This window comes from Nicotiana tomentosiformis, chromosome 12 (genome assembly GCF_000390325.3).
Source record: "Nicotiana tomentosiformis chromosome 12, ASM39032v3, whole genome shotgun sequence".
NCBI lineage: Eukaryota > Viridiplantae > Streptophyta > Magnoliopsida > Solanales > Solanaceae > Nicotiana > Nicotiana tomentosiformis.
The window spans coordinates 54132001-54145538 of NC_090823.1; the positions used below are offsets into that span (position 1 = coordinate 54132001).

Below are 13538 nucleotides of genomic sequence, written 5' to 3' on the forward strand. Positions count from 1 at the left end.
TGTACAGATAAAAACAAATTAAACAACTACACGGTTCCACATAATTCGACCAAGTCACAATTCCTACGTTGCACGCCCACACGCCCATCACCTACCATGTGCGTCACCTCAAAACCAAATGCATGACACGTAATATGGGGTTTCGTACCCTCATAACCAAATTTAGAACTATTCTTACTCAATCCGAGCAAATCTCTACTCCAACACGCCCTTGCCTCACAAAACGGCCTCTGAATGCCTCGAATCTAGCCATAAACAATGCGATATAATCAATACGGGCTAAAGGAATCAACTCCATAAGAAAATGCTAAGCTATTAATCAAAATAAAAATTGGCTCAAAAGCCGGCCCCCGGACCACGTCTCAAAATTTAACAAAAGTCACAAAACCCGAAAGCCCATTCAATCATGATTCTAACCATACCAAACTTATCAAAAACCAACACCAAATCATCACCCAAATCTCCAAATCAAACTCTCCAAATCAAACTCTCCAAATCCCTAGCCTCAAACTCCCTATTTACACCTTAAATACACACCAACTAGGTCGGAAAATCAATGGGAAGCAATATTATTGATCAAAAATGAGTACAAGGGACTTACCTCAAGAATCCCCAAGAAAACCTTCTCAAAAATCGCCTAAACCGTGCTTGAAATATTTGAAATGAAGCCAAAATCGTGAACCCTTATATTTAACTTTCTGCCCAGCCTTTCCGCTTCTACGGACACTTAACCGCATCTGCGGTGTCATAGAAGTGACCAAAATTCTTGTTCTGTGTTGAACCACTAGAGCTGGGCCTCTGCTTCTGCGGTCCTCGCCTCACATCCGCACAATCGCGGGTGCAAAACTCTCCGTCGCACCTGCGAGCCCTCCGCTTCTGCGCCCTTAATGCCGCATCTGCGACCACGCAGGTGAAGAAATAACCTCGCACCTACGACCTCTACTCACTTCCTCCCTGGCCGCTTCTGCAGCTCCTTTCTCGCTTCTGCGATAACGCACATGTGATCCCCACTCCGCAGGTGCAATCACACCAGAAGCTGGTGAGCTTCAGCATTACCTCAAAGTTCAAATCGATCCGATAACTATCCGAAATCACGCGAGCCCCCCGGACCTCAACCAAACATACCATCAAGTCCCAAAACACGATACGAACTTAGTCGAGCCTTCAAATCACCTCGAACAACATCTAAAACACGAATCGCACATAGATTCAAGCCTAATGAACTTTGAACTTCCAAATTTCTACAACCGATGCCAAAACCTATCGAATCATATCCGATCGACCTCAAATTTTGCACACAAGTCACAAATGACACCACAGACCTACTTCAACTTCCGAAATCAGAATCCAACCCTGATATCAAAAAGTCCACTCCCGATCGAACTTTCCAAAAATTCTAACTTTTGCCATTTCAAGCCTAATTCCACTACGGACCTTCAAATCACAATCCGGACACGCTCCTAAGTCCAAAATCACCTAGCGGAGCTAACAAAACCATCAAAACTCCATTCCGGAGTCGTTTACTAAAAGATGAACATCCGGTCAATTATTTCAACTTAAGCTTTCAACCTTGAGACTAAGTGTCTCATTTCTTCCTGAAATCTCACCGGACATGAACCGACTACTCTGGCAAGTCACATAACAACTATAAAGTACAAAATGAGCAGTAAATGGGGGAACGGGGCTACCACTCTCAAAACAACCGGCCGAGTCGTTACAGAAATCTTTCCTTCCTAAAATGCACCCAAACTAAATCTCCATGCTTAGAAATAACAGATTTTCGCCCCCCATTTCTTCTTAAGGCAGTTCGTTCATTCTACCGTTCAATTGCAATCCTTGTTTGTTCATGAATCTTCTTTATCATTTTAGCCTTATTCCTACCATCAAGATTAACAATGTCATTATTAGGCAAAGGCAACAAATCAAAGGGAGTGAGGGGATTAAATCCATAAACAACTTCAAAAGGAGACTTACCAGTAGAAGAGTGGATAGTTCTATTATAGCAAACTCTACCATGGGCAAATGTTCCTCCAAAGAAGTTAATTTTCCTTTTAAAACAGCTCTCAACATATTCCCTAAGGTCATATTAATTACTTCCATTTCCCCATCAGTTTGTGGGTGACAAGATGTAGAAAATAGTAATTTATTTCCCAACTTTACCCAAAAAACTCTCCAAAAGTGGCTTAAAAATTTAGCATCCCTATCACTAACGATAGTTTTAGATATGCCATGTAATTTAACTACTTTCTTCAAAAATAAATCAGCCACATGTAATGCATCATTAGTCTTCAAGCATGGAATAAAACGAGCCATTTTTGAAATTCTATCTAACACCACAAATATACTATCCTTACCATACTTAGTTCTAGGATGTCCTAACACAAAATCCATAGAAATATCAATCCAAAGAGAAGTAGGGTCAGGAAAAGGAGTATGAAGACAATGTGGTAACACTTTTGATTTGGCTTATTTACATTCAAGACATTGAGAGTACACTTTCAACATCCTCTTGCATGCCAGGCCAAAAACAATATTCAGCAAGTATATCCAAAGTTTTGGGCACTCCAAACTGTCCCATAAGTCCACCATAATGTGCTTCTCTAACAAACAATTCACGCAAAGAGCAATTAGGAATACAAAATTTATTTTCCTTAAAAAGGAACCCATCTTGAAGATTGAACCTTTCATAAGGACCCAACTTACATTCTGCAAAAGCCTTGCCAAAACTAGAATCATTAGAATAAAGTCCCTTGATTTGATCAAAACCCATCAATTTAGAAGTAAGAGAAGAAACCAAGACATACCTTCTTGAAAGTGTATCAGCAACCACATTCTCTTTTCCTTGCTTGTAAGCAATCACATATGGGAAAGTTTCAATGAATTCAACCCATTTTGCATGGCGACGATTAAGCTTACCTTGGCTCTTCAAATATCTCAAGGATTCATGATCAGTCTTAACCACAAACTCTCTTGGCCATAAATAATGTTGTTATGTAGCTAAAGCCCTTACCAAAGTATATAGCTCTTTGTCATAAGTTAAGTAGTTTAATGTATCTCCACTCAACTTTTTACTAAAGTATGCAATGGGCTTCGAGCCTTGCATCAAAACAGCACTAATTCCCTTTCCAGAGGTACCACATTTAACCTCAAAAGACTTAGAAAAATCAGGTAATTGCAAAAGAGAAGCAAAACAAAATTTTTCTTTCAACAAGTTAAAAGCATCATCTTGTTCTTTTTCCCATGAAAAACACTTATCCTTTTTAATAACTTCAGTTAAAGGAGCAGCAATGGTGCTAAAATCTCTAACGAATCTCCTATAAAAACTAGCAAGTCTAAAAACACTCCTAACTATAGTTACACTGTTAGGTTTAGGCCATTCTTTGATTGCTTTGATTTTCTCTTCATCGACTTCAACTCACTTAGAACTAACTACAAAACCCAAGAATACCACACGATCCACACAAAAAGTGCACTTCTTAAGATTAGCAAACAAATGTTGCTTTCTAAGAACTTCAAAAACTTGTTTTAAGTGTTCCACATGCTCATCTACATTTTTAAAATAAATCAAGATATCATCAAAATAAACCACCACAAATTTTCATGAAAATCCTTAAAAACATGATTCATCAATCTCATGAAAGTTCTGGGTGCATTATTCAAGCCAAAAGGCATAACTAACCACTCATAAAGCCCATATTTGGTCTTAAAAGTAGTTTTCCATTCATCTCCAGGATTCATTCAAATATGATCACTAACCACTTTTTAGATCAATTTTAGAAAAGATTTTGGATCCATGCAATTGATCCAGTATGTCATCAAGACGAGGGATAGGATGATAATACTTTACCGTTATCTTAATGATTGCTCTACAATCCACACACATCCTCCAAATTCCATCCTTTTGGGTACCAGTAGGACAGGAACAGAGCAAGGACTCATGCTCTCTCTCACAAAACCTTTCTCAAGCAACTCCTCAACTTGCCTTTGAAGCTCCTTTGTCTCTTCTGGATTACTCCTATAAGCAGGCCTATTTGGAATTTGTGCTCCAGGCACAAAGTCAATTAGGTGTTCAATGCCACGCAAAGGTGGTGGACCTTTAGGAATATCCTCAGGGAAGACAACATCAAAATCCTTCAAAAGAGAAGAAACACTACTTGGCAAAGAAGAAGTTAGTAACTCAGAATTAATCAAAACTTCTTTGTAAGTAAGTAGTATAATGGGCAGCCCCACTTTTTTGCATTCAAACACTCTTTGGCTTTTATGTACAAACTCACCTTTTCTTATCCTTTGCCTCTTTCCGCTCACCAAAACTTTCTTTTTTATCACTCAAACCCTCTTTTACCACTTTGCTCAAGTTGTTGCCCTCTCTCTCTCTCTTGGACATCTCTTTTTTTTTTCTAGCTCTTGGCCTTCTTTCTATTCTTTTCCCTCAAGCTCACTTTTTTTCCTCCCCTTGATTTTTCCATTATTTCCCTCAATCTTTTTTGATCTTCAAACACTTGAGAAGGACATAAAGGTGCAAGAGTATACTTCTTGCCATTAAGCTCAAAAGAATATCTATTCTTTCTTTCATTATGAAAAACATCCCTATCATATTGCCACGGACGACCTAACTAGATGTGACAACCTTGCATAGGAACAACATCACAAAGAACAACATCCACATACCTACCAAAAGTAAAGGAAATCATGCATTGTTTGTTGACTTTCAGTTCACCACTATCATTCAACCATTGGAGTCTATAGGGCTTAGGGTGTTTCATGCATGCAAGCTCTAACATGTTCACCAAGTGTGAACTCATCACATTAGCACAACTACTACTATCAATATTTATAGAACAAGTTTTCCCCTTTATTCCACACCCAGTATGAAATATATTCTCCCTTTGTTCTTCACTATTGATTCCTAAATTTCTAGTCATAATCCTCCTAACTACCCCAACCAACCCATCATTAAAAGGCAACTCTAAATCATCTTCACTCACACCTTCCTCTTCTTCCTCTTCCTCACTTTTTTCTCCCTCATATTCTCCATCTATAGTCCTCCTAACTACCCTAACCAAACCATCATTAGGAAGTTCTACATCATCTTCACTTACTCTTCCCTCTTCTTCCTCACTTTTTTCACTTTCATATCCTCCATATTCTCTCAAAAGAATATTTCTTCTATTTGGACATTCATGCATCATATGGCCTCTTCCATGACATTTGTGACATTGAATGGAACTAGAAGGTTTATAGGATCTAGAATTGAAAGCTTTACCTCCCTCTTTCTCATCAATTTTACCTTTCCCCTTGTCTTCTTGAGGTCTAGAAATCACTTCTTGTTTTGGCCATGGCTTCTTGGAATTGGTGTTTGGCCAACTTCTCCATGATCTAGCTTGCCTTCTCCTTTTATTTTGCTTTTCTATTTTTACAGCCAAATCTACAAACTCATCTATAATTATATATTGTTGTATCTCTACTACATCAACTATTTCTTTATTTAAACCATTAATCTTTCTAGCCATAGTGGACTCTTCTTCTTTCATACAATTAGCTTGGATCATAGACATATCCATGGCTTTAACGTATTCATCAACAGTCATGGTTCCTTGCTTCAAGGTCTAAAGGCGCAATTGTAGGTCTGTTTGAAAGTGGGACGGAACAAACCTCTTCCTCATGACTCTCTTCATCTCGGTCCAAGTAGAAATGGGTGGTTCTTCATCTTATTGTCTGTCCCTTGTAAGCTTTTTTCATCAAATAGAAGCATAATAAGAAAATTCAACAACGATAAGCTTAACCTTCTTACCTTCAGAGTAGTTGTGACAGTCAAAGATGGCCTCAACTTTCCGCTCCCAATCAAGGTACAAGTCTGGGTCTCTTATTCCCTTGAAAGATGACATCTTCATTTTTATGCTACCAATATTATCATCTTCTACTCTACCTCGTTGTCCCCTCCTATCTCTTCAAAGAAAGTGAAGAACCAATCCTAGAAAGAGTAGGATTTAGTCGAAACAAAACCCGAACAAAGGAAAGGATTATTAGAACGAGATCTAAGGAGTAAGAAAATTGATTTTTTTTTCTTATCCTTAAAGATCTAGGATCCCCTCTTCTTATTTCCTTTCTTGACTTTGGAAACAAACACAAACAAAATCTGATTTCTTGAAGAGCAATATGTTTCTCCCTTTTTTTGAAAGATTTTGCGTTTTTTCTTTTTTACTTTTTTTGATAGTGTACTATTCACTGCTATAATAACTTTTATTTTTGTTTTGCTTTTACTTTTTTTCTCCTTTGTTCAAGAAATCCCCAAATTTTATCAAGAACAGAATGTTGATACAACCGCTCTGATATCTCTTGATAAAACAAAGGTTGGGAGATCCAAGAACTTAAAGAAAATAAGTTGAAGAAATGCGTAAGCAGTAACAAAATGCAATTAAATTGAGAAAAGCAAAAAAAATAAACTAGATATGTGAAAATTGAAGGAAAGATCCAAGAACCCCGAGATTATGTTAATCTAAATTTTGACAAGATCCTAATGACAACAAGTTGGTTATGAGCCTTCACTAGAGATAAACTAATCAAGAACTAGATTCGGATCTTGACTTCGAAGAATATCAAAAGAAACCAAAGATATCACAAGAAAGAAAATTATCTTACTACCTTAAGCTATGGACTAGTTAGGGTTGCAAGATAAATCTCAAAGTAAAGTTTACAAAGGTTCAAATGAACTCACAATAATAATATTAGTCTTCAATGTTCTTCTCCACATTGAAAGACAAGCACCCCTTTATATATTAGTAAAGAAGGAGCTAGTCAAGACTTCAATAAAATGAGAATTATATTCCCTAGAAGAATAGAAGACTACCCACACTAAGACCAATTTAGTCAACATACACATAGACCAATGCAAGTCAACATAGATTAAAACAACTATTAAATACATATTCTAGAAACTATTTTTGGCTTATTTAGACTGCTGAAAATTCCTCTTTTTGGGGAATATTTGGGCCTCATTACATCTCCTCTTGGACTTTAATTTGGGCCTCTAAATAGTTGTAAGACTTGGCCCAAAGATCCTACTTGTGCTGGAGTTCTTCTTCTATTATAAGATACTTTTTAATTGCCAATTGAAGCTCATTAATCTTGTCTTGAAATTTCTTTGTTTGAGTCCTTGTCATGGGCCTTCTTGGAACTTTCAGAGTTCATCTTTCTCCTTTAATGACGTTGAACTGCCATGGATGCTATCAAATACCCACCCCATCAATGAAAGCACACATTTGTGTTCCTGTTGTAAATGGACGATTTATCACATGCGCTCATGCCATGATGGGTTTTCAACATACTGGGTATGCAACGATGAGGTATTTCAACATACTGGGTTTGAGAACCTATAGCGGGCACTTCCAACCAGTGAGTTATGAGTTTTATTGGCTGCCAGAACCATTTGCAATGGTTTATACCATCGCTTTTTTGCGTCGCAGGGGAGTGCAAAAAAAACACGGATACATAATCAAATGGATGTTAGGGATACTGTATTTGCCCGTAAATGTGGTATATGTTACCAAACATGGCACGATTGGAGCAAATGTCCTATAGTGGGTTATGGATGCGGTGGCAATTCAACTCCTAGTGGGAGTCCAACATTGGTAGTTATCAAGCATGTTATTAGTGTTTTTAGTAGTGTGTTTAGTAGGAACAAGTGTCTGTAATAGTGTGTTTGTATTATGAATGAAATAAAATTGTATTTCCAATAGTGTTAACTCTAATTGACACATTAGCATTAAAAATTCAAAAGACTACATAACATATAGAATTAAAAAAAATAGACATTTTCATTCATCATTATCGTCATTGTCGGGCACTATTTCTTCGCTATTATCGTCGAGGTCTTCTTTTTCATTGTCTTCATCTTCTTCGTCAGCATATTCTCTGTATCCGTCCGGACCCAAGGCGTCATAATCTAGTCCCCAATTAACACACATTTCTCGTATTTCATCACTATCATCAATAAGACCACTTGCTTATTTTCTACAACAATATGGCATTCCAATGTCTAACTTCTACGGTAGATATTTTGGTAGGCCCTCCCACTTCACAACTGTTAGGAACATAATAATGAAGATCTCTATGCAATTTTTCATTCTCTAATAAAGACCAATGCTGATCTTCAGTCCCTTGGAGGTAGTTAAGATCATCCCGTGCATGATGAACGGCTAGTGCCTTTTCCATCTCTAAGATCTCCTTCATGCCGAATAACTTCTGGTTCTTTTATGTATGTGGAAGCTTGGAACCTTTGCCAACAATGCTTGTGGTACAGCTAGACCATGCCAATGACACAAGACCTCATAATCACACCTTTTTGAGTATAGGGGAACCCACCGTAGGTTTTCACCCCAAATTTGCACACTTTCAGACTTTGTAGAATACGCCTCCCCCTCAATAATGTGTCCCACATGCACAGATGAAGGCCCATCAAACTTTTGATGTTGGGACGGATGATGACACAGATGATGCTGACCATACCTAACCAATAGGTGCCTTCAACGCACTTGTTTATTCTATTTCTGAGACCTTGGCGGTAACCAGTGCTGGTATTCGTAAGAAGAAGGACCCATGCCCAACGACCAAGAAAGGGAAAAAGAAGGCAGATGAGGGGCCTCCTCTTAACCAAGGGAAGACCTTGATGTTTGTTGAGATAAAAATTAATGGCAAGCCCATTCGGGCGATGATAGACACGGGCGCTACTCACAACTACTTAGCCTCAACTCAGGTAGAATGCCTTGGTCTAATTGTGGGAAAGGGCAGAGCTTGTCTCAAGGCTATTAACTCACCACCTCAAATAGTGGGTGGAATAGCCACAGGAGTGCCAGTGAATCTTGGCCCCTATGAAGGCAAAGTCAACTTGCGCGTGGTGATCATAGATGACTTCGAGCTAATAGTTGGGTTGGAATTTATGAGGCAAACCAACACCATTCCATCACCTTATGCCGACATGCTACTGATGATGGGAGCAAACGGGGCCAGACCCTGTATTATTCCTTGCACAACCATAAAGATGGCCGCTGAGAACATCTCGGCCTTGCATTTGAAGAAGGGAGTCAAAAGACATTAACATACGTTCCTGGCTACCCTTTGTATTAAAGATATAGAACGCTCCTCGGGTCCTATTCCTACACCCGTGAAGGAGTTGCTACTGGCGTTTGAAGACGTCATGCCACATGCCAAAGCAACTCTCGCCTAGGCGCGATATAAACCATGTGATTGAGTTGGTGTCGGGTGCAAAGCCACCCGCCTGAGGTGCCTTACAGAATGTCACAACCCGAGTACACCGAGCTTTGGAGATAGTTGACAAAAATGCTAGACATGGGGATTATTGTGCCCTCCAAGTCCCTTTATGGCTCCCCTGTGCTATTCCAAAAGAAACAGGATAGCACTCTACGACTTTGTGGTGATTATTGGGCCCTAATCAAAATCACCGTGAAGAACAACTACCCTATCCCGCTCATGGCATATTTGTTCGATACATTGGGTGGTGCCACAGTGTTAACCAAAATAGACCTGAAGATAGGTTACTGGCAAGTCTGAATTGCTGAAGGAGATGAACACAAGACGACCTGTGTGACATGATATAGGTCGTAAAACTTCCTAGTCATGCCATTCGGCTTGACTAATGCTCCAGCCACATTTTGCACATTGATGAACCAAATCTTCTGAGAGTACATTGACGAGTTCATAGTAGTCTACTTGGACGACATTGTGATATATAGCAAAATATTGGAAGAACACCTGGAGCACCTAGGGAAGGTCCTAGCCTGACTGCGAGAGCATGAACTATATGTGAAGCTGTCCAAGTATGCATTCACCCAAAAGCAGATTGACTTCCTTGGACAAGTCATCGAGGAAGGGCAGATAAAGATGGACCAACAAAAGATTCAGGCTATCATAGATTGGATGCCGCCTAAGGATATCTATGCCTTGAGGGCGTTCCTTGGCCTATGCAAATTTTATTAGTGATTTGTAAAGAATTAATCTCTCATTGCATTGCCGTTGACAGAATTGCTGAAGAAGGTCACGCCTTGGGATTGGGGTCCCAGGAGAGCGGAGGCCTTCAACGCATTAAAAATGGCTATGTCTAGTACCCCCATCTTGGCCCTTCCTGATTTGGCCAAGCCATTCGAAGAACACACGGATGCCTCTGACTATGCTCTAGGCAGAGTCTTGCTATAATAGGGGCATCTAGTGGCGTACGCGAGCCGAAAGTTGAAGGGTGCAGAACGGTGCTATGTCGCCCACGAAAAAGAATTATTGGTTGTTGTCCATTGTTTACGCCTTTGGAGGCACTATTTGCTGGGCACCCTGTTCGTGGTCAAGACAGACAACACAAATGTTAGCCATTTCATGACCCAGCCAAAGTTGAATGGACGACAGGTCAGGTGGCAGGAACTCCAAGCAGAATTTTACTTCAACCTGGAGTACCGAAGTGGGAAGACCAACCAAGTTGCTGATGTGCTCAGTTGAAGGGCTGACATAGCCTCGATGTGCCTACTCGCCACCCTAAGGGGGAGCAAAGTGGCCACTACTGTCGATTTGGTAGGACAAGGCAAGACTCGCCAGTTCTACATGGAAGATAGGTTCCTGAAGGTGAAAGGGAGCCGACTTTATGTTCCTAAAGAAGGAGATCTATGAAGGACTCTTCTGATGGAATGCCATGATACTTTGTGGGCCTGTCATCCAGGTGAAGAACACACCATGGAGTTATTGCGCCGTGCTTATTATTGGCCTCAAATGGCTGATGATGTTGCTCAGTAAGTGAAAACTTTCCTAGTATGCCAGAAAGACAAGTGAGACCACTTGACACAAGCGGGACCTTTTGAGACATTGCATGTTCCAAAGAGACCTTGGGAAAGTGTTTCACTGGATTTCATCACCGAGCTGCCCAAGGTCGGCGATCTTACAACTATCTTAGTTGTGGTAGATCATTTTCCAAGTACGCTACATTTATAGATGCCTCATAATATATATCAGCAAAAGATACAACTCAACTCTTCTTCTCTCATATTGTCAAATATTGGGGTCTTCCTAAGACATCGTTAGTGATCGCGACTCTCGCTTCACTAGCAACTTTTGGACTCAGCTCTTTAAGTGCCTCGGGTCCAAATTGAGCCACAATTCAAGTTTCCATCCGCAATCTGATGGCTAGATGGAGCGGTTCAATGGCATGCTGGAGGAATATCTTTGCCAATTTGTTACTGGATCGCAGAAGAATTAGGTGAAGCTTCTGGATGCTGCTCAACTATGTTTCAATTCACAAAAGAGATCTAGTACGAACAAAAGGACTTTTGAAATTGTTACCGAACAACAACCGCTACTCCCACCCACTGTGAATGCCCCAAACATGTCAAAATATCCTCGAGAGAAAGCTTCTCGAAGGAATGGAAGCAAAATTTGGAGATAGTGCAGAGCTATCTTGTCAAGTGATTCATGCGGGTAGAAGCTATTCTCGATGATAGAGTGATTCATGCTTCAAGGAAAGATCACCAAGAATTCCTGGTGTAATGGAAGGGCTATGATGCAGAGGTGAATACTTTGGAGAGGGGAACAAACCACAAAGCGTACAACAGCCTGATCGAAGATTATCTTGCAAGTAAGGCGCCAAAGATGTTGCCAACTCAGGTAAGGGAAAATTTCATGGGCGGCTTTCCACCCATGCCCCATGACCCCTTGGACGGGCCCCATGGCATCCTGGCATGCCTCCCAATGCCTAGCGCCATGGATGGCCACGTGGTCTTCGCCGCGCTAAGTGACAAGTGCGCTGATAGCCCTTGCCAGTGCCCAGCCATAGGCAGATACCAACAGCGCCGCACGCATAGAGAACACCGCGCGCGTATACTCTGATGTTAAAGACAAGGTTGCTGCCAACAAACCTGCTTCTGCTTTGTAGGAATATAAGTCATTTCTATTGTAAATATAGAGTAGTTTTACTTCATGTATTTCCATTATGTCTCTATAGCTTAGTTATTAGGGGGGGTCAAGTGATAGCATCAAGGACAAGGATAGAGTTTTGGAATCTCCAAGAAGGCCATTTACATGACTAAGGTTGCTGGACTTCAATAGAAAATAAAGAAGCTTTTAATTATAGAGGACGAGCTCAAGCCTAAAGGAGATGAATTGTATAAGTTTTACAATTATTTAGTGGCCCAAATTGAAGTCCAAGAGGAGGAAGATTGGGTCCCAAACTTTGCCCTTGAAATCCAGCAAAAGGGCACACAGAAGAGCTCAAAATGAGCCTAAAAGAGGTCCAAAAGGTGGTGTTTGAAAAGGAGCCCAATTTGAGCCCAAACCAATGGCCCAAACTAGTAGTTTTAAGGTCCAAATCTGCCCCAAAAGGATTTGGCCGCCCACCCTACCTAATTTTAATGATTTTTCTTATTCCTTAGCAACCATCATACCTAATTTTAATGACTTTTTATGCCTTAGCAGCCACCCCACCTAATTTTAAGGACTTTTACTCCTATAAATAAGGAGTTCTTCTCATTCATTTAGGCACTTCATTATTGATTAAGAATATTATACTTTGAGAGTTCTTTTGAACCTTTGTTACTTATTCTTTGAGATTTATCTTTCAACATTTACTAGTTCATAGTTCAAGGTAGTAAGATAACTTCTTTATTGTGATATCATTGATTACTTTGTGGTATTCTTAGAAGGCGATTAGTACGAGTTATTAATTATTTTCTTAAGTTACTCATAAAGCGGTCAAGATCCGAATCTATTGTTTTGATTTGTTTTTAAGTAAAGGCGTTTGATTTCGTCAATAAATCAAAACATTGTTACTTGGATCTTGTCAAGGCTATAGAACATGCGTTCTTGGAAGGTCTTGGAATTCCTTCCTTGAATTTTTCCATATCATTTATTTTCTGCACTTTAATTTCAGTTGTTCAATTCCTTATTATTATTGCTTCCACATTTACTTCTCAAATTCTTACTCTAGTTTGTATACCCGACTTTGTTGTTATCATCAAGCAAGCAAACAATTCTCTGTACTGGTGTCTCTCCCCCTACACACCATATTGCTCTTTCTATAATAGCTTTCGTTAATGCAATCAAGCTTTCTTTCATTCTCAATTCTCTTTTTTGTTCTCTCAATTGATCTTGACATTGGTTTTCCCGTACGGCACTGACAATCTCGTTTAGCGTATGAAGGGGATCCCAACTGGCAAATTGTAACTACACGGACATCTGTTGCTTAGCCTTACGTCGTCCTTCCAAGGAATCTCAGGAAGGTGCCGCATAACAGTTATATTAATGGGTTTATTTTTTAAGGGACGTAAAATACTATACCACTTATCATCTACCAAATCAATAAAGTAACCTAGCATATTATTTTCAAGAAAGGAATTAATTGTGTTAACTTTCTCACCCGTGCCATGTGGATCTTTTGAGCTACCTTCACCCTTTTGCCTATTCTTAAACCATTTATTAAATGTAAGTGGAATTTTAGAAAGATTGGTTAAATGAATAACTTCAAAAACAATTTGGTTCTAGTTATGAAGAAC

At 39.7% G+C, this 13538-nt stretch overlaps 1 protein-coding gene across 1 annotated transcript; it reads right to left on the reverse strand.

Annotated features, from left to right (window-relative positions):
* Positions 1-4613: 4613 nt before the first annotated feature.
* Positions 4614-5588, reverse strand: LOC138902656 (uncharacterized). The gene has a single exon (XM_070190543.1). The coding sequence runs from the start codon at positions 5586-5588 to the stop codon at positions 4614-4616; it is 975 nt and encodes a 324-aa protein (XP_070046644.1).
* Positions 5589-13538: the final 7950 nt, after the last annotated feature.